Source organism: Rattus rattus, chromosome 6 (assembly GCF_011064425.1).
Source record: "Rattus rattus isolate New Zealand chromosome 6, Rrattus_CSIRO_v1, whole genome shotgun sequence".
In the NCBI taxonomy this organism is placed as follows: Eukaryota; Metazoa; Chordata; class Mammalia; order Rodentia; family Muridae; genus Rattus; species Rattus rattus.
The window spans coordinates 136,191,387-136,210,516 of NC_046159.1; the positions used below are offsets into that span (position 1 = coordinate 136,191,387).

The 19,130-nt window shown below is 40.5% G+C and overlaps 1 protein-coding gene across 2 annotated transcripts; it reads right to left on the reverse strand.

The window, feature by feature from the left end:
* Positions 1-1,073: 1,073 nt before the first annotated feature.
* On the reverse strand, positions 1,074-6,515 carry Mterf1 (mitochondrial transcription termination factor 1). 2 transcript variants are annotated; one of them, XM_032907007.1, is made up of 2 exons: positions 6,330-6,504; positions 1,074-2,363 (listed from the first exon to the last, which is right to left on the reverse strand). In XM_032907007.1, exon 2 carries the CDS (start codon positions 2,330-2,332, stop codon positions 1,208-1,210), a length of 1,125 nt encoding a protein of 374 aa, XP_032762898.1. In that variant the 5' UTR covers positions 2,333-2,363; positions 6,330-6,504; the 3' UTR covers positions 1,074-1,207. The 2 variants fall into 2 exon arrangements, 1 of the variants encoding a protein (XP_032762898.1); XR_004388329.1 differs by lacking the exon at positions 1,074-2,363 and adding an exon at positions 5,943-6,103 and having other exon boundaries at positions 6,330-6,515.
* Positions 6,516-19,130: the final 12,615 nt, after the last annotated feature.

Sequence of the window (19,130 nt, forward strand, 5' to 3'; positions counted from 1 at the left end):
CTCTTATACTTCCTGCTTCCATTTTTAATGACTGCATGATTGTGGGTGGCCCACCCAAATAATTCAGGATAATCTCCCCTTCTTAAGACATTTAAAATAAACATTTTTGAGACAGATTCTCAAGATTGTAAACCAGGCTGCTCTCAAATTCACAATACTCCTGCCTCAGGCTTCCAAGTGCTGAGATGCTTAACCACATATATTTAATACAAATGTGCCAATGTACCAAGTTTTCATGCTTCTTGCAACCAATATACTAACATCTTTGGACAGTCATTATTCTATCTTCTAAGTTACCTCTGTATAAAAGGAATCAGAACAGACCAACCCATAGGTAATTCTGTCAGGGGAAGACACTAACTATTCAAATGTAAAGTGTAAGACAATGGAAATTCACATTTTACTATTTTTACTGCCATTACACTCTGAAATTGAACTATAATTGGCTAGCTCTATTGAAATAAAAAGAAAATCTTGGGACTGAAAACAAGAAGAGACAGAACTAGCACATATGAAACCATCAGTATTCCTGTGCTGGGCATCTGACCCAGGGCCTTCCACATGCTGAGAATGCTGTATCTCCAATCCAAATGTACTGACTGTTAAATATAAACAGAAACTACAAAAGCATATTTTGTAAAATATTTCTATATATTGTTCTGCTGTAGAATTCAGGAACCACCACCACCACCACCACCACCACCACTGAACAGCTAAAGCCTACACCATATAACAGATAATGGACTATTATATTAACTTAAACTAAGAGGGGGTAGATAGAACTATATTAGAGCATACTAACTGTGAGTTCTTCTGACCTATAAAACAAAGTATCCACATAATCATTATACATTTGTCCGTGATGAAACTTCAAAACCCTTGGGCCAGCATGAGGCTCAGTGGATAAAAACACTTTGCTTCCAGGCCTGATGACGAAGTTTGTCCCTGGAACCCAATTAAAATCTCTCCTCAACCTCCACAGGGGCATCTGCACACACACATAAGCACATGCAGAAGCAGACACACACACACATACTCTATATATACACACGCAAAATACATATACAAATAAATGCAATATTAAATATTTTAAAATATTTACTTAAATGATTTAAGTAAAAAAATTATTTAAAAAAATCTCTCCTGTTTGAAAAGTCCAAACTGGAACCAAGCTACACTTGCAAGATTCCTGGTGACTCCACCTGTCCTATCCACTTAACCTCTTCAGTTTAGCTTCATATCGTCTCTGACTCCAGGACAGCAGAGCAATGCTTGAGGTGCTCACGTCATATCCAGCATGTGCCAACTCTCTGATGCGAGTTTTTAAAGTATGTATGCTTGAGTCTAATACCCTTGGATTTTCAAGTATTTGTGAAATACTGATTTTTTCTTCTAGGAGGCAGTCTATTTTATCATTAAACTTTTTCTCTGACAAGAAGATCATATTCAGATAGCTTAGGACAAACTTCTGTACCTCCTCCTCAGTGCATCCGAGAGAGAGCAGCCTCTCTTTGATGTTTGTGTAGTTTCTTTTGGTACAGTCATTGGAAAGGTCTAAGATTCTAGCTCCTGGACCACATATCAGAAGCAGTAGGTCCTCTTTGTCTAAATTGAAAGTTGTCTGTAAAAATTCAATGTTAGTTTTCACACGTTTGGTGCTCTGAATTAAGATGGAAGGATTTTTAGAAATTATGTTCCTGACAAAATCTGTGGGATTATTGTGACCTAAGGATATACCGGTCTCCTGCAAAAATTCAACCATTTGTTTGTTCAAATTCAGACTGTTGGAGAAGGTCCTGGGAGCATTGGTTAACAGTCGGCAGAGGCATTTATGAGTCAACCCAACAGAGCAGAGGAACTTTATGTTATTCTCTAAGTTTAGGTTGTTATTAGACCGAAAGAAGGATTCAGGAGAACGCTCCAAAATATTTACAATTTCAAGGTCTGATGCCATAATCTTTCTCCACAGATCCCACCGTTTTGAAAGACTTTCAGGAGTGCGTGTTATGGCTCGTGGATATCTTGATATGATGCTACCAATCACTTTGTCACTCGCTCCTTTAGACAGAAGGAAAGTCTTCAGCTCCTGCTCATTCGTGACAGCCCTGTTAAAAACTCCAGGCTGTCGCCTTCTTGCCATGTCGACATCAACTCCCATGGTGAGTAAGTTGTTGAGTAGGTCCCCATTCTGCCTGTCTTTACTGTCGCATTCCACACTAAAGGGCCTGAATGAAATCGACTTGAGGAAAACTTCTGCTGAATATTGGAGCACCCAACCTCTTAAGTCAAAGAGGAAGTTCCTTCTCACACGACAGATGTTTCTTGATGCCATTATCACGGGATAGTCCAAAGCTTTTCAAGTCCTGAGTAAGACAAATATAATGTTAACATATATATTATGTGAATGCGTATGTTAAATAACCAGTGACAATACTACGATCCTGGAGAAAGCATCCGCCCCTCCAGCTCTCCTGGTGCTGCAGGTATCCCCGGCCTCACTGTTTCTGTGGATCCCTATGGACTTAAGGCTCCTCCTCTTTCACTACAGAGAAGCAGAACAGCACCATGCTGTCCCTAACTGTACTGCCCCTGTATTCTTCTTTATTTTTTTTTAATTCTTTTTTTCCCTCCATCTTTATTAACTTGAGTATTTCTTATTTACATTTCAACTGTTATTCCCTTTCCCGGTTTCCAGACCAACATCCCCCTAGCCCCTTCCCCTCCCCTTCCTTATGGGTGTTCCCCTCCCCATCCTCCCCCCATTACTGCCCTCTCTCCAACAATCCTGTTCACTGGGGTTCAGTCTTGGCAGGACCAAGGGCTTCCCCTTCCACTGGTGCTCTTACTAGGCTATTCATTTCTACCTATGAGGTTGGAGCCCAGGGTCAGTCCATGTATAGTCTTTACGTAGTGGCTTAATCCCTGGGAGCTGTGGTTGGTTGGCATTGTTGTTCATATGGGGTCTCAAGCCCCTTCAAGCTCTTTCAGTCCTTTCTCTGATTCCTTCAACGGGGGTCCTGTTCTCAGTTCAGTGGTTTGCTGCTGGCATTTGCCTCTGTATTTGCTGTATTCTGGCTGTGTCTCTCAGGAGGAATCTACATCCGGCTCCTGTCAGCCTGCACTTCTTTGCTTCATCCATCTTGGGTGGCTAATTGGGTGGCTGTATATGTATGGGCCACATGTGGGGCAGGCTCTGAATGGGTGTTCCTTCAGGCTCTGTTCTAAACTTTGCCTCCCTATTCCCTCCAAAGGGTATTCTTGTTCCCCTTTTAAAGAAGGAGTGAAGCATTCGAATTTTGGTCATCCTTCTTGAGTTTCATGTGTTCTGTGCATCTAGGGCAATTCAAGCATTTGGGCTAATAGCCACTTATCAACGAGTGCATTCCATGTGTGTTTTTCTGTGATTGGGTTACCTCACTCAGGATGATATTTTCCAGTTTCATCCATTTGCCTATGAATTTCATAAAGTCATTGTTTTTGATAGCTGAGTACTATTCCATTGTATAGATGTACCACATTTTCTGTATCCATTCCTCTGTTGAAGGGCATCTGGGTTCTTTCCAGCTTCTGGCTATTATAAATAAGGCTGCTATGAACATAATGGAGCACGTGTCTTTGTTATATGTTGGGGCATCTTTTGGGTATATGCCCAAAAGAGGTATAGCTGGGTCCTCAGGTAGTTCAATGTCCAATTTTCTGAGGAACCTCCAGACTGATTCCAAAATGGTTGTACCAGTCTGCAATCCCACCAACAATGGAGGAGTGTTCCTCTTTCTCCACATCCTCGCCAGCATCTGCTGTCGCTGGAGTTTTTGATCTTAGCCATTCTCACTGGTGTGAGATGAAATCTCAGGGTTGTTTTGATTTGCATTTCCCTTATGACTAAAGACATTGAACATTTCTTTAGGTGTTTCTCAGCCATTCGGCATTCCTCAGCTATGAGTTTTTTGTTTAGCTCTGAACCCCATTTTTTAATAGGGTTATTTGTCTCCCTGCAGTCTAACTTCATGAGTTCTTTATATATTTTGGATATGAGCCTGCTATCAGTTGTAGGATTGGTAAAGATCTTTTCCCAATGTGTTGGTTGTCATTTTGTCCTAACAACAGTGTCCTTTGCCTTAGAGAAGCTTTGCAGTTTTATGAGATCTGATTTGTCGATTCTTGATCTTAGAGCATAAGCCACTGGTGTTTTGTTCAGGAAATTTTCTCCAGTGCCCATATGTTCGAGATGCTTCCCCACTTTTTCTTCTATTAGTTTGAGTGTATCTGGTTTGATGTGGAGGTCCTTGATCCACTTGGACTTAAGCTTTGTACAGGGTGATAAGCATGGATCCATCTGCATTCTTCTACATGTTGACCTCCAGTTGAACCAGCACCATTTGCTGAAAATGCTATCTTTTTTCCATTGGATGGTTTGGCTCCTTTGTCTAAAATCATGTGACCATAGGTGTATGGGTTCATTTCTGGGTCTTCAATTCTATTCCACTGATCTATCTGCCTGTCTCTATACCATGTATTGTTCTTTTTATTGCACTGTGCCTGCTTTGATTCCCCAGAATCAGTTCTCCCCTCTATCTCTTCTCATTTCTGGTTTCTTTTGTTTCTGACATCTTCTGTTCCTAATAAGTGGCACTTTCATTCCCATTTGTCTTTCAACTTGCCATATGTTTGAACTGACTCTGCCTATAGACACTAGATTTCTTTGCTTCTGTCTACCTTAATCTCAAACTTTAAATGTAGCTCTGAAAAACCACACTTCAGATAGTCTAATTAATATCTTTTTTAGATTTATAACACCCTTTAAATGGGTCATATTGATCATATGTGTATATATATGTCTATTATATGTATATAAAATTGTATGTCATTTATTATATAATATGTAATATTGTGTCATTTATTATATAATATGTAATATTGTATAGCATACAATATACAATAATCTATATAAATAGACATTATATTATATAATATATTATATATAAATATTCTATTTTAAATTATAGATAAGCATATTTATGTATATTCTCACACAAATCTCTGGACAACAGCTAACAACATCAATCTCTACCTCAGTTTACCAAACTGTTTCCTTGGTTGCACTGCAATAATTGTAAACTCATTTCCATCTTCAAAATGATACCGTTGAGGGAATGGAGTGAAATTCAGAGGTAGATCAGTGGTACAGCATATATCCTTAGCATATATATATATCCTTAGGACTTGAATTCAATCCCCCAACACCACAAAGGAGGAGGAGGAGGAGAAGGAGGAGGAGGAGAAGGAGGAGGAGGAGAAGGAGGAGGAGGAGAAGGAGGAGGAGGAGAAGGAGGAGGAGGAGGAGGAGAAGGAGGAACTAGTTTTCTAATTTAAAATTTCTTAGGTCTTAAGCCTGGGACAAGAGTTTGTCAAGAACACTAGCTGAAGTGTTCGTTAAACATATCAAAGCTGACCTGGCTGTCAGGTTCTCCCATCATCCCTCAGTCCCTTACCTGTTACAGGGTACTCCTGGCTAACATATAGCACCCCTACCCTCAACTCTCCAGCCCAGAGGCTGGGCTGCCCTTCCCCCAGTTGTTCTTCCATATATAATCTAGCCATTTTGGCAACATCAGTCCTTTTGGTCCTTTTTGCCCTTTAGCCTCTTGGCTGCTGCGCAAGGGTCTTCTCTCCTCACCTGGCCCAGCTCAGTCTGCCACTCATGTTCACTCTAGATTCTTCTAAAGGCCTTTGGCTGTTCCCTCATGTCTACAATAACCCTTCTCCTCCACCAAACTCAGGAATGGCCATGTCTTCCTTTAATTTATTTTTTCATTCAAGGCTGTGGTTTCCAGTATATCAAACATTCTGATGATAGCTGGATCACTAAAGGAATACAGGCAACACTAACTGAACTCAATGCCTTAAAAGAGAGAGCGAGAACACAAAGTTGACTGGCGATGTGAATCTAAGAGCAGCTGGAGGACTGGGGTGAATTTGATCAAGACACTGTGTATTAAATTCTCAAGTAATTAATAAAAATATACATAATAAGAAAAAGAATGAAGGCCCTACCTTGTACAATTCAACCTTTTTCTTTTCAGACACGCATGGGTGACCTCTGCTGGATAACAGGACAGAACACTATCAGATTACAATCAGACAAGTTTTATAAAGATCTTTATAAATAAGCATGCAAAATGATCCAATAGGGCATAAGGAGAGAACATAGTATAAATTTTTCAATTATACTTGTCTTATCTTGTGAAGATTTCTACCTTTTTATAAGTCTTATAACACATACATCATTAAATGACAGGTAGATTTAAAAAAAAATCAGTCATGCATACCATACATAAAAGCCATACACATACGAAGCCTTTAGGGTTAAAGAGTACTACCCTATACAGTGCGTTCTCTTCAGATGCTTAGCATCATGGTAGACAGATGAACATGCCACAGAATATTCAAGAGAAATCCTAATACCGATGAACAAAAAGGAAACAAAAAGGTTTGCTAAGACTCCTAAAAAATGGATTAAAAAAAATCCATTATGATTTCTGCTAGACCTGTCACAAGTAGATTTTGTTTTTCTTTATATAACGTATCACCAAATAAGCATCTTCTAAATGAATCAGCACATACAAAAGTGAACTGAGCATCTATGCAGCCCCCCAAACAGGCCTCCTCTGATTAATGTCACTTGTGATAAACATCCCCATGAGGGTTTTTAATATATATGTGTGTGTGTGTGTGTGTGTGTGTGTGTGTATATCTCGAAGTCCCTCTTTTGCTTTCATGTCACACGTATGCAAGTACATATATAACTTTTATATAAATCTAAATTCTATATTAGAAACGTCCTATTGTTTTTCCTCGTAATTCTCATATTCCTGTCCCCTTCTTGTTAGACCCTCCCTCCCCTCAGTACTTGCTACTTTTATATCAAATTCACCATCGAGGGAGCAAGCCTGTACACACATACACCTTTTTAGATTCTCACTTATCTTTCAGAAAGGGTCATTTTCTTGAATCCGAGCTGTAGTGCAAAGCCTTGTTTAAACACAATCTTCTTTTTAAAACAGATTGTTCAGCAAGAAAACTATACAACATAATGCAATTTAAAAAATTTTAAAAATTGACTTTAGTCTTCCTCTAAAAATAAAGCAGAAAAGTTCAGAGTAGCGAATATCATAAAAATCTCCGTGATTGTAATGAGTGAGGTCCAAAGAGGAAGGCTTCTGCCCCCCTTCTGTCCCACAGTTGGAAATCTAACAGGCTTTTAAAGAAAACTGTTAATCATTCGCATTGGGGGTACCAAAATCAGCTAATTATTTGACGCAGCATAAAGTGGTGAATGGATTTTGTTTTGTTTTTGTTTGTTTGTTTGTTTTTAGAACCACAGGTTTGTGGTTAAGAGAGACTTTGGATATCTCCAGAAAAGGTAAGGACCAGATATTTCTACCACCACACCTCCAATCTGGAAAAGAAAAAGGCAAAAATATCGCCGGTATAGTAGAGAATAAAGAGATCCAGGCTAGATATCTCCACATCATTTTTGTGAGATGCACAACCTCTCACAAGCTAAACATTTCTCAATCATAATGAAAAGAAAACGGCAAGAGAAGACTTTTCTCCAAGCATGGGTGGGGAAAGGTAGCGGTATCACAAATGTACTTTAACACCAGAACCCAATGTTACACGTACGTTATTTCGTAATGTCCGACATATACAACAACCTAAGGGGTGGGCACTGTCGGTAAAGTTACAAATTCTGACACAATGCCGAGCTCCTTTGCTATATGAAATGAAGAGGAATTGAGTCTAAACTCAAAACCACCGTAATTCCACATCCAGGCCTCCAGGGAAATTCTGCAATGCCCTTTAGCAATTGCACTGTTTGGAAAACACATGCAACCGGCTTACCAATGCTACAGCGGCTCTCCAACCCCAGCCTGAACCCAACTTTGTATTCGCGTCCGGTACCAAAGCTCACGGTAGACGCCTTTTACTTCCGCCCCTAGACGCCAAGGAAGGGATAGGAGGGAGGAAGTAATGACTGACTTCCGGCCCCCGTCCCGGCGCAGAGGTGACGTCATTGACTGCGCGGCGTGCCTAAATCCTCGCTAGTCTGACTGCAGGAGCCCAGCAGGGGGCGGCTAAAGACTGCTATGGACGCGCTAACTCCTCTGTGGGGCTGGTTCAGGACCACTGGGCATAGCCAAGGCTTTCCTCTGATTGGGGCTGATACTCTGCCTGTACCAAAGGAAGAGGTTCGATTTTGGTCTCACTCTTTCTCTTTCTCTTAGTTTGCTTTATAGACCACCACCGCACATTTTTCTGGTTGGTTTAGTGTTTATAAGAATAAAGATTAAAGAATGAAGGATAAATATTTAAATTATTAATAATCTACCCGGGAAGGGAAACTACTGACCATAGTTTCTTCAGCTTTGGGGACAGGGTACGACTTGAAAAATATTCCTTGCCTGTGTTTATTTATTCGTGACTATTTATTGAGCACCCGTGCATTCCAGGCCTGTTTCACATTAAGGAATACAGGGGAAAGCAAGACAACCTCTGCCTTCTGGACTATAACTCCCGTGGTCTCACTTCTGCCTGCATATTCTCGTCTTAGCATGCCCCACGGATTTTCATTTATGAACACCAGGAGATGGCTTAAGTCCCCATGAAACTGATGTCAATGAGATACAGGTGTAGCTGAGCTATTGGAGAATTTGAGGGACAGGAAGACCAAAGGTAGGGAATAAAAGACGAGGAGCAAAGAAGAGGAAAAGAGAACTGGGAGCAGTACGGTAGACATTTCCCAAGATGCTGTTCTGGGTTCTCATCTTCCTTTAGTTTTTTTTTTTTTTTAAATGACTATTAAGCCAACTTTGTATTAAAGTTGTGCTGCTATGCAAGTATTTCTCTTTTACCATTTCTATATTGAAAGGATGGTGATATGTGATGATGCTCGTGGCTTTAAATGACCTTACTTGGAAGGAGGACTCTACATCAAGACAAATCACTTGGGAATTAGCCTAAATGTGTAGTTCAAATTCCACATCTATGCTATCTTCAGAATTGTCCCTGTCATCTTATAGCCAAAGACTAATAATAATGAAATAATTAGTAATACTGACTATTGTGCTATATATGCCTGCCTTACTAGCTTTTCATTGGAAGTTCACAGACTTTGCCACTCAGAGTCTCAACAAACCCAATTAGAGTCAGAAAGGAATTAGCCCTCCATTCCTCTAAGAGAACCCACAGGTAAAATACCACCATCCATAAACCCCAGGAGTCAATAAACAAATGTCCTTTATACTTCCTCCTCAATTACACAAATCTTACATCTTCCCGTAGTTACATCTTTCATCTTTCCTGAGTTACACTCAGGGTCTGTGGAGGGATTTTAATCCAGCAACATGGCTACTCTAGCTAGAATACAGGCATGCCTTTAACACATATCTTAAATTCCTCTGGCTGGAATACAAATATGCCCTTATTGGCACCATTACTCCCAAACAATGAAGGTAAAGTTAGTTCTTAGAAGGAAGCAGCCAGGGGTTGGGGATTTAGTTCAGCAGTAGAGCGCTTGCCTAGCGAGCGCAAGGCCCTGGGTTCGGTCCCCAGCTCCGAAAAAAAGAAAAAAGAAAAAAAAAAAAAAAAAAGAAGGAAGCAGCCATGTTTGAAAGTGGTGTCTAATTAAGTGGCAGACAATGTGAGGAATCAAAGATTTGACAGAATAAGGATATGCCCAACTCTCAGGAGAGCAGAGAGCAGAGTTACTGGTAGAGTTTTATAGAGACAGATCAAAGAGAGAATAAGCTAGACATAGTTAAAGACAAAAATGAGATAGAGAATGAGGAGTCAGAAGATTAGAACCGACTGTTAGAATTAGTACTAGGGCCAAGGAGCGCCATTCAGTCAGAAGTGAGAAAAGCCAGATTACATTGGTCGGCTGGAAGGGGACTTGGAGCCAGAACAGCTGAGTTGAGTCGGCCAGCCAGAATTCAGAAAGAACTAGAGTGAGCTTATTCAGCAATAAGTCTCAGAGGCTGAATGCGTCCTAGGCCTAGATTAGGCTCTTCTGAGGCTTTCCAGGGCAAGGCCTTTAGCAGATGGAGGCCTCCAGAGAACAGTTACATCAGGTGAATAAAGATACTTTCCCAAAGGTCATTGTCTTACTGAGGGTTGCTATTGTGATGAAACACCATGACCAAAGCAACTTGAGGAGGAAAGGGTTTACTCTGCTTATTCTTTCACATCACTGACTGTTCATCACCAAAGGAAGTTCAGACAGGAAGCCAGACAGAACAGGAGCCTGGATCCAGGAGCTGATGCAGAGGTCATGGAGAAGTGCTGCACACTGGCCTGCTCTTCATAGATTGCTTAACCTGCTTTCTTGTAGGAACTAGGAACTCCAGCCCAGGGATGGCACCATCCACAATGGTCTGGGCCCTCCCCACCAATCACTTATTGAAAAAATGCTGGACTTGTCTACAGCCAGATCTTATGGAAGCATTTTCTCAAGTGAGGCTCCCTCCTCTCTCATGATTATCTAGTGTCAAGTAGTCATAGAACTAGCTAGTACACTCACCCAGGGAGCTTATGTCTCTACCAGGAGGACGCTATATTCTTGCATGTGTTGGTTGTTTGCATATGAGAATTCTACATAGAGTTCTGGTTGATTAAAACAGTAAAGTTATCTAGTAGGTTTCAAGTACTTAACATCCCGCAAACTAACAAAAAAAGAGAGCTAAATTTCCTCCCTACTCTTGATGATCTCACAGACCTAAAGATTTTACAACAACTTACTTTCTCTGAAAAGTGCCTAACCAGAATCTAGAGAGACTGACTCCTTGAGTCAGATTCCTTACAACAAAAGCTTGTGGCAAAGAACAGGGGAATGGCTTAGGAAATTTGCTGCCTGCAGACCTGAAGGAATCCTGTATTCCCATGGGAGTTAGGCTGACAACAAAACAGGACAGAAGTGGCCAAGACAAACAGAATAATCCTAGAGATCCTAGACAGCCATATGAGTTTAAATGCCTGTGGGATGTTTTGATCTTACAGAACAACACTTTTAATCAATTACCATGGAGTCATTTCAATCATGACAGAGAATTTATCTCAGCAGAGAGTTGGAAAGCAAATGCTCAGAAGGATGGCATCTTCCTTGTCCAAAACTGTTTATAGTATGTTTTAAAAGTCCATCGGTAAAGATGCATTCCTCATTATTGTAGTGTGGTAGTTACAGGTTGAGATGATTTGAAAGAGGCAACATTACCCTATTAATGGGAAATTTTTCTACAAGGAGCCAGGCAGTTATTATCTAATGATTGCTAGCTCATTTGTATATTATTTTCTCCATTCCTGCTTCATATTTTAACCTCCTTCATGTTTTATTATTGTCTACCTACTTTGTGTGTGTGTGTGTGTGTGTGTGTGTGTGTGTGTGTTTTCATGTACGGTGTGTGCCTCTGCACTTATGTGCACAGACATGCCCTAGGGGGAGCAAAAGAAGGCATCAGATCTCTGAAATCTTTCCAAAGCTACTTGTTTTACATTTCTATATAAATGGAATACATTTCTACATTTTGAGCATTTTGTTCAATTGTTGTGATTCTAAATCCATCCCATCTGTATTTAAATGGCTTTAGTTCACGTACGTCTGTCTCCTTACTGTTCAACAGCAGCTCCTTGTAGACCCGGTAACTTACTCATCCTTGTAGAATCCAATCACCAAGTGTCCTCTCTTCCTCTGCCTCTGCTAACTACACATGCCCCTGGTGCACAGGGACCCAGAGTGGTCGGCCTTCCACTCGAGTAATTTACATCTAAAAGCATCAAAGAAAAATGAAGGCAGTTACAGCCTTTACATATACATATCAGCAAGACCAGGACTCACGCTGTTGAATTGACCGACTCCATTTTCTTTTTTCTGAATGGTCCCCAGAACTTTAGGATCCTCTGTTTTGGTCCCGGTTCAACTATGTTCTGCCCTCTCTCCACACTGTCATCTCTAACACTACCATGACTCTCAATAGAATAACTTTTCATCTCGGCCCCTCCATTGTTGGAATAGTGGGGAATGCTTCACTATGGCAAACCCATTTTCCCAATAAGACACTTTACTATCCTGTTTTTCAGAGAAGGTATACACAAAGAGCTTAAACATTTAGTCGTACATCATGCAGCTAAAGTGTAAGCAGAAACTACACCCATCCTATCTGAAACCAGAGTCTCAGCACAGACCCAAACTCTACTAATCCCTACAGCACTTAATATAGTGCCTTCCCTACTGAGTGCATCAAAACGTTAACTGGAGTAAAATGGAGCCACGTTTTTTTTTTTTTTTTTTTTTGAGAGTTGAGAACTATGTTAAACTTGAGAATTTTGAGGAGAAAAGAACAAATCCATGATTGTCCAATTAAAGCAAGCAGTCAAGGCCCTGGGTTCGATCCTCAGCTCCAAAGAGAAAAAAAAAGAAAAAAAAAAAGCAAGCTATATTTTGGGATGCACAAGGACTGACCAGCTGGCTGTCTCATCCTAAGTAGGGATTAGAGAGAGTAGCCCATCAGCCTCTTGAAGTCTCTTTTATACGGAGATAGGTGTCACATGGGGGAGAGAGCAGGCTGTTATGCATTATTCATTATTCGAAGGACACAATGAAAGGGAAGGAACAGGAGTGAGAATTACATTATGGGAATGGGCTCACAAGTTTAGTGTAGGTTGAAAAACTTCCTTTGCAGTTTACATCAGACCTAAGAAAAAGGAACTTATTCTTAATTACAAATGGCAACTTAAACTTGCAAGGAATTAACACAGGAGAATCAGGAACTTTTTAATTAAAAATAGAAACCTTAACTTGCAAGGGATTAACATAGGCCAGTCAGGTCTTAACTGCAAACAGAACTCTTAACCTGCAAGATGTATTGTTCTAGTTTTGCTCTCCCACTAACTTGCAAGGTGTATTCTTCTCATTTGGGTATTCACAATATTCAAGTCTAATATATCTAATTAACATTTTGATCCTTTTTCATGCATATCTGCAGCTTTCTAGTTTTTTCCTAGTTTTGAGTCAAGCAATGAGGAAGGCTGGAGACAGTAAGCCTTGACTCTGAAACTATGTTTATTTATGTTTTATTGAACCATGAGTTGGCCATTCAATACTTTCGCACCCACTCTGGTCACAAGAGAAGCAATGAAACATGAGAAACAGTCCAGTTTAAGCACGGGGTTATATCAACTCATACCCATGGGCCTATCCACAATTCTGTTCTAAAATTCTCAATTCCTAGCCAATGGGATCTTTTGTCTTTGAGTACCTAAGCAGCGTGGTTATTTATCAAGGAGGTGGCTTAGTTTTTCCCTCTTATCCTATGGGCTCAAATCAATGCAGAAAACAAAACAACAGATTCTGGTATGTTGTAAGTAACTGCTTCCCTGCTGAGTGTTAGAGATGGGGAGTGGGTGTCACTTCTAAGTCACAAACACAAAGATATAGATCCACCCCGAAGAAAACAGCATGGATGTTTGACTTACTGTCTCTCTTCACAGTATCTACCAATAATGAGTGTCTTCCAGATTCCTGCCCCCCATCCTACCCCCACCGCCATACCCAAAGGGACACTAGCAAGCCTTATAGTGTCCTCACCGCAGAACCACCCACAGAGTTTCCTTCACCCTCACTGCGAGGTGGATGCTTGACTTTTTCACCTGTGTACCTCACATCATGCTTATCTCAACCCTCGCTGCATATTAACATCGCCAAGGGAGCTTTTTATAGGTACTGAAGCCCAGCCTCCACCCCACAGAGGTTCACGTCAATTGCTTTGACATAAGGATCAGACCATGATGTGATTGATTTTATCTTCCATTCCTGCAATGGTTCTAATATACTGGCAGGATTTAAAACTACTGCACCTTTGAAACTAACTAGTGTCTTAATTTGTACGCGTTGCCTACGTCTAGGCAGCAGTGTCACAGTTCAACACTCAAGAGTCTAGTCCCACGGAGGCCTTGGGACGCTTGGTCCCAACAATAACGCATCGTTGCTGTTGCCCATTGTGATTAAACTCTTCCCTCAAAGGAACATGAGCAGAAAGGAAACCAGTGTCTAAGGAAGCAAAACAAAAGGTGATTGTTCTGATGTCCTCCTGCTGCCTGTCAGCTCTGCTGGAACCATTTTCACAAAGTTGTCCTGCACGAACTGTCCGTGGCGGGACCCTGTAGGAGGTTACACGACCTAGCCGCTCTTCAGTAACACCTCGAGTCGAGCAGCCAGGCGTTTCTCAGCGTTTCATTCCATCTGCCTGTGGCAGCAATACCTACGACCATTCTCGGAGGCCACACCTCTTGCTCTTTTATTTTCTCCATCTCTGTCTTGTACCTAGTTAGTTCCAGAATCTTTTCTCTTTTTGACGCATCTACAAACTGCTTGGATTCTCTGGTTTAATTATGCGATGTACAGCCTAGTACCAGTGGTATATTTAAAGCAAAGGAAAGGAAGACTGCATGGTTTTGCAAGTGAAATTCTGACATAAAAATTAAAAACAACTCTTAGAGTACATAAAGTATTAATAACTATATTCCTAATGAAACCCTTTGCTCAGAAACCAACATTCCATACTGTTTTGGGAGTATATACCCATATATGTATCAATACTTGGGAGGCTGGGGCAGGAGAGAATGGATTCAAGGTAGCATAGTATAGCATAGGTTCAAAACAAACAAACAAGTAAACAAACAAGCATAAATTAGTAAGGAAAGGAGAGGAGTGAAGGGAGGGAAAGAAGGGGAGGGAGAAGAGAGGCAGAAGCAGATAAACTAGCATTAAAGAACACAGCACAATAACTTACTATTTTAAATCCCTTAACTAAGAAGTCCACCTTTCCAGTATCAATGGAGACAGTCCACAAGCAGAAACAGAAATAAGAGAACTGGTTTCTCTTTTCTTCTTATTAAGGCAAGATTTCATTATGCAGCCCCAACTGGCCTGGAAGTCACTATATAGACAAGACTAGTTTTGAGATCTGGCTGCCTCTGTCTCTTTGAAGAACTGGGGTTAAAACCTGTCTGAAGGCAGACTTTGATGACATTAGATTGGTTACTTAGTTAATTAGATTGGTAACTTTTCTAGCTAATTAGATTGGTAACTTCCCAGTCACAAAGGAGATGGATATTGTTGTTGTCTTGGATGAGCCAGCAGAAACAAAAGTATGTGATCTTTCAGTACAATGTTTTATAAAATAGTATTCCTGTACTCATTTACTATGATAGCTTTAAAGACATTTTCTACTACTATGCTTACAAGAATTGTCAGAAAATTGTTTTTTAAGTTCAAATACTTGTCTAATTAAAAGTAAGTCTCTAAAATATGTTTTATTTCCGTGGCATTAAATATAAACCCATGCTTGATCTTCTCTGTTAGATCTTCTATGAATGCTAACCTCATAAAGACTTTCAGAGGTTTTCAAGTGCATAAAACAATCCAGTATTTCTTTATTACACAAGTGAGAGTGTGCTCTCTATTGCCCATTATTGTCATCAAGATTAGTGATCTCTAAATATCGACATATTTAAATTAGCCATTGTGAGTCAGGTGTCCTAATATATTTAATTAATTGTCTGCATTATCTAAATCCCTTCTTAAATTTCTTCACCAGATATATATTACTCCTACAGTCTAAATTATTCATCTCACTGAGCTTTCTAACCTGACAAAGCCTCTTGCTCTCTAAGCTAGAATGCTATTCTGAAAGCAAGCCTCGGCTCAATAAATCCTTTTCTTTTGTTAAAGAGAAACATAAAGAGCCATCATGTCTAAAAATAGATACTTAGAACTTCAGATCTATCAGACCATTTGTTGTACCAACCCAAGGCTCAGGAAACAAAGGCATGCTTCTTCTGGGGGTATGTATGATGACAGCCCTTCTGGGGGGTTAAGTGCCAGTTCACTTGTAGGATGCCTCAGTTATGTAAACATCTTCGGAGGAGAAACTGGTATGAATTCCCGAGGGAGGGGAGGGCAAAGGGAAATCCTCAGTGAACCGGCACTGACCCAGCCTGTCTGCATGTGCACCTGTGTTGTGAGAAAGCATGTCAGGATTTTAATTTTTTCTAGTGTACTTAAGATTTTTTTAAGGAACTTAATTACTGTGATTTTGATTAAGAATATATAGGATTTGGAAATCTTCACCTAAAAGCAAGATAGCATGTTGGGAAAGTGTTAAGACCATTGTTGTTCTTTTTTCCTGATTAAAGTTTTAACATTCTTAATAGATATGCACTTGCTGGTTTTATAGCTTGAAAATCTTCCAAACGTTGGAATAAGTTTTAAGAAATAGGGTTTTATAATTAATTTAAGTGTTTTGCAAACATCGCTCAAATTTATGATCTATACGGTATCTTCTATCATGAAAATTCTACTGTCTTCAGAAATATATTAGAATATTATGCTAGAAAATTACTGTGTATCTAAAACTGTGTATCTTGTGTACTGAAGTAATTTGACACCAACAACTCCAGGGCCAGAGGGGAGTCACTTCTGCTTTCCAGCCACCAGCTTTCTGCTTCAGGCAGAAAAGCTTTTACATGTTCAAGCTAAGAGAGCCAAGTCTCTAATTACTTGGCATTATTTGCAACTAACAAAAGAACTTAGTCCTTTTCAACTGATGAAGAGGGTTGTAGGATGTAAAAGGTAGTTCTCAGATGGTGTGCTTGTTCTGTTTCACCCTTGGTTTACTTTTACATGCCATATATATATGCATGCCATATATATATATATATATATATACATATATATATACACACACACACAGACACAGATAAGTGTGCATATGTATGTATATATGCATATATGTGTGTTCATGTGTGTGTATTATTTGGTAGAAAGATGAAAAGTCACATAAATGAAATGTAAATCTCTTTACTTTTCCTCAGTCACCCAGTTTCCTTCACTGAAGCACTCTATCCAGTGCCCTGGAGGTTCTTCCAGTGATCACTCATGAACTCAACAACACACACACATGTACTCCCTGTCCATCCATTTTCACTCATATCTCCCCTCCTTTCCTTCCTTCCTTTCTCTACTTTGTATTTGTCTGTCTGTCTGTCTGTCTCCCTCTCCATTTTCATTTTCTCTTCTCATATGAAAGCCACTATGATCATATTCTTTTCTGTTTCTTGATCTTTCATCTTGAAGTTTGCTCTGAGTTGGTGCACATAAAGGTCGTCATTCCAACTCATGGCTCCACTGAGTGAGGTTACCACAATCTCCTAAATATTCTCTCACACTGAACATCCAGAGGCTTCCATCCTCTGCCATCACAAGCAGGCCGCAGCAAATAATCGTGCAGGAGTGTTGAATAATGAATGTTACCTGCAGAACAAACCCCACGCCGTGAAATGTAATCAGAGCAGGTACAGTTTGATTGTAATAAACAGAACCACACTGTACTTCATAGACGCTACTCCCACTTCCACTCCCGACAGTAATGTATGAGAATCAGTATGTGCTTTGCAGCTTCACTTCCTCATCCGAAGGCAGCTGTAGAATGCTGTTGTATAGATCATAAACTATGGGCAGACAGCATTGGGAAGTCAGAGCGAGCTGACAGTGCACAGCATTGGAAGGTCAGAGCGAGCCGACAGTGCACAGCATTGGGAAGTCAGAGCAAGCCGATAGTGCACAGCAACTGTTTCAGTGGTAACAAGCAAGGGCATCTATCACAAGGCGGATTTTACTGTTTCCTTTGTTGTTTGTTTTTTTATTAGTTCTGTGATATTTTTATAAAATGCATTTCAATTGTATTCAACTCCTCCCAGGTCCACCCAACCCTACCCACCCAACTTTATGTCTTTAAAAAAAAACAAAACAAAACAAAACAACAACAACAAAAAAAACAGTTAAGTCCAAAGAGTACTGCCCTTATATTCTTAGATGTGTGGCCTTCTGCTCAGGTACGGTCAGTTTACTAGGGGCAATGCTCTTTAAAAACCACCACTACTACCACCTCCACCTCCACCTCCGTCTCCACCACCTCCACCACCTCCACCTCCACCACCACCTCCTCCACCACCACCAACAACAACAACAAAGCTCTCTCCCACCAGCTGTTAGTTGACAACTCTCAGCAGGGAACAGGACGTCATGCCCAGCATCCGACCTAGGCTGGGGTTGTATCTGGCTTCAGCTTGCACAGGCCGTGCACTGAGAGCTCAGCAGGCACAACTCTGCCTCTGGCTCTTACGTTCATTCACTCCTCTTTCTCTTTTTCTTTTCTTTTTCTTTTTTTACAATGGTTCCTGAGCCAGTGGAGAAGGAAGTATGATGTAGGTGTCCCAGTTAGGCCTGAGCGCCCTGCAATCTCTCTTCTCTCTCCACCCTGACCAGTTGTGGGCTGCTGTGTTAATTACCATCTCCCACAAGAGAAGCTTCTCTGACGAGAGTCGAGAGATGCATGCATCGATCTGTGGGTATAACAGTCAGTCACTAGGCGTCAGTTTAATAACTAAGACCCTTTAGCGGAATAACAGTAAAGCCTTGACTCTTGAGTTATAAAGATGATGGTATATTTTATCCATGCAGTTCTGGAAGAGTGCGTAGCGTGGGAATGGTGTGGAGAAGAACGGCGAGCCCAGACAGATTTGTTTTCTTCAATAGGACCTTAGCACCAAATCCTGGGAAACCAATAGCAAGGGCAGCAGCTTGCAATGCTATTCAAGTAAAATTTTTCTTAATTTACCCAAGTGTTTAGCATGCTGTTATTTAGACCTAATCTCAAATGGCAGAGTCAAATGCGACAAATACACTTTTCCCAGTCCTTACTATGGAACTCTAAGGCGTAGTTCACCACAGTTAGGAGTCACAAAGCAGGGCTGCAATATTGGATGCACATGACATGAAGAAGAGATGATCTCTTCAACAGCAGTCAAGAAATACACTACCATTATTAAACAGATTAGTTGCTGCCACTAGGAATGCCATGATCATCTTCTCTAGTGGCAGAATCATCATTGTATGTGATACCAAAGCAATCGGTCATTTTAAGCTAATGGTCAATTTGTGATCCTAGGTCCCCTTTAAAACCAAGTTCATAGTTACTTAAAGTTGTCTGGAATGTTACAGCTAAATGTCTTCT

Coding starts and splice junctions, on each gene's coding strand:
- Mterf1 (XM_032907007.1), bottom strand. CDS start 2,332: ATGGCATCAAGAAACATCTGTCGTGTGAGAAGGAACTTCCTCTTTGAC.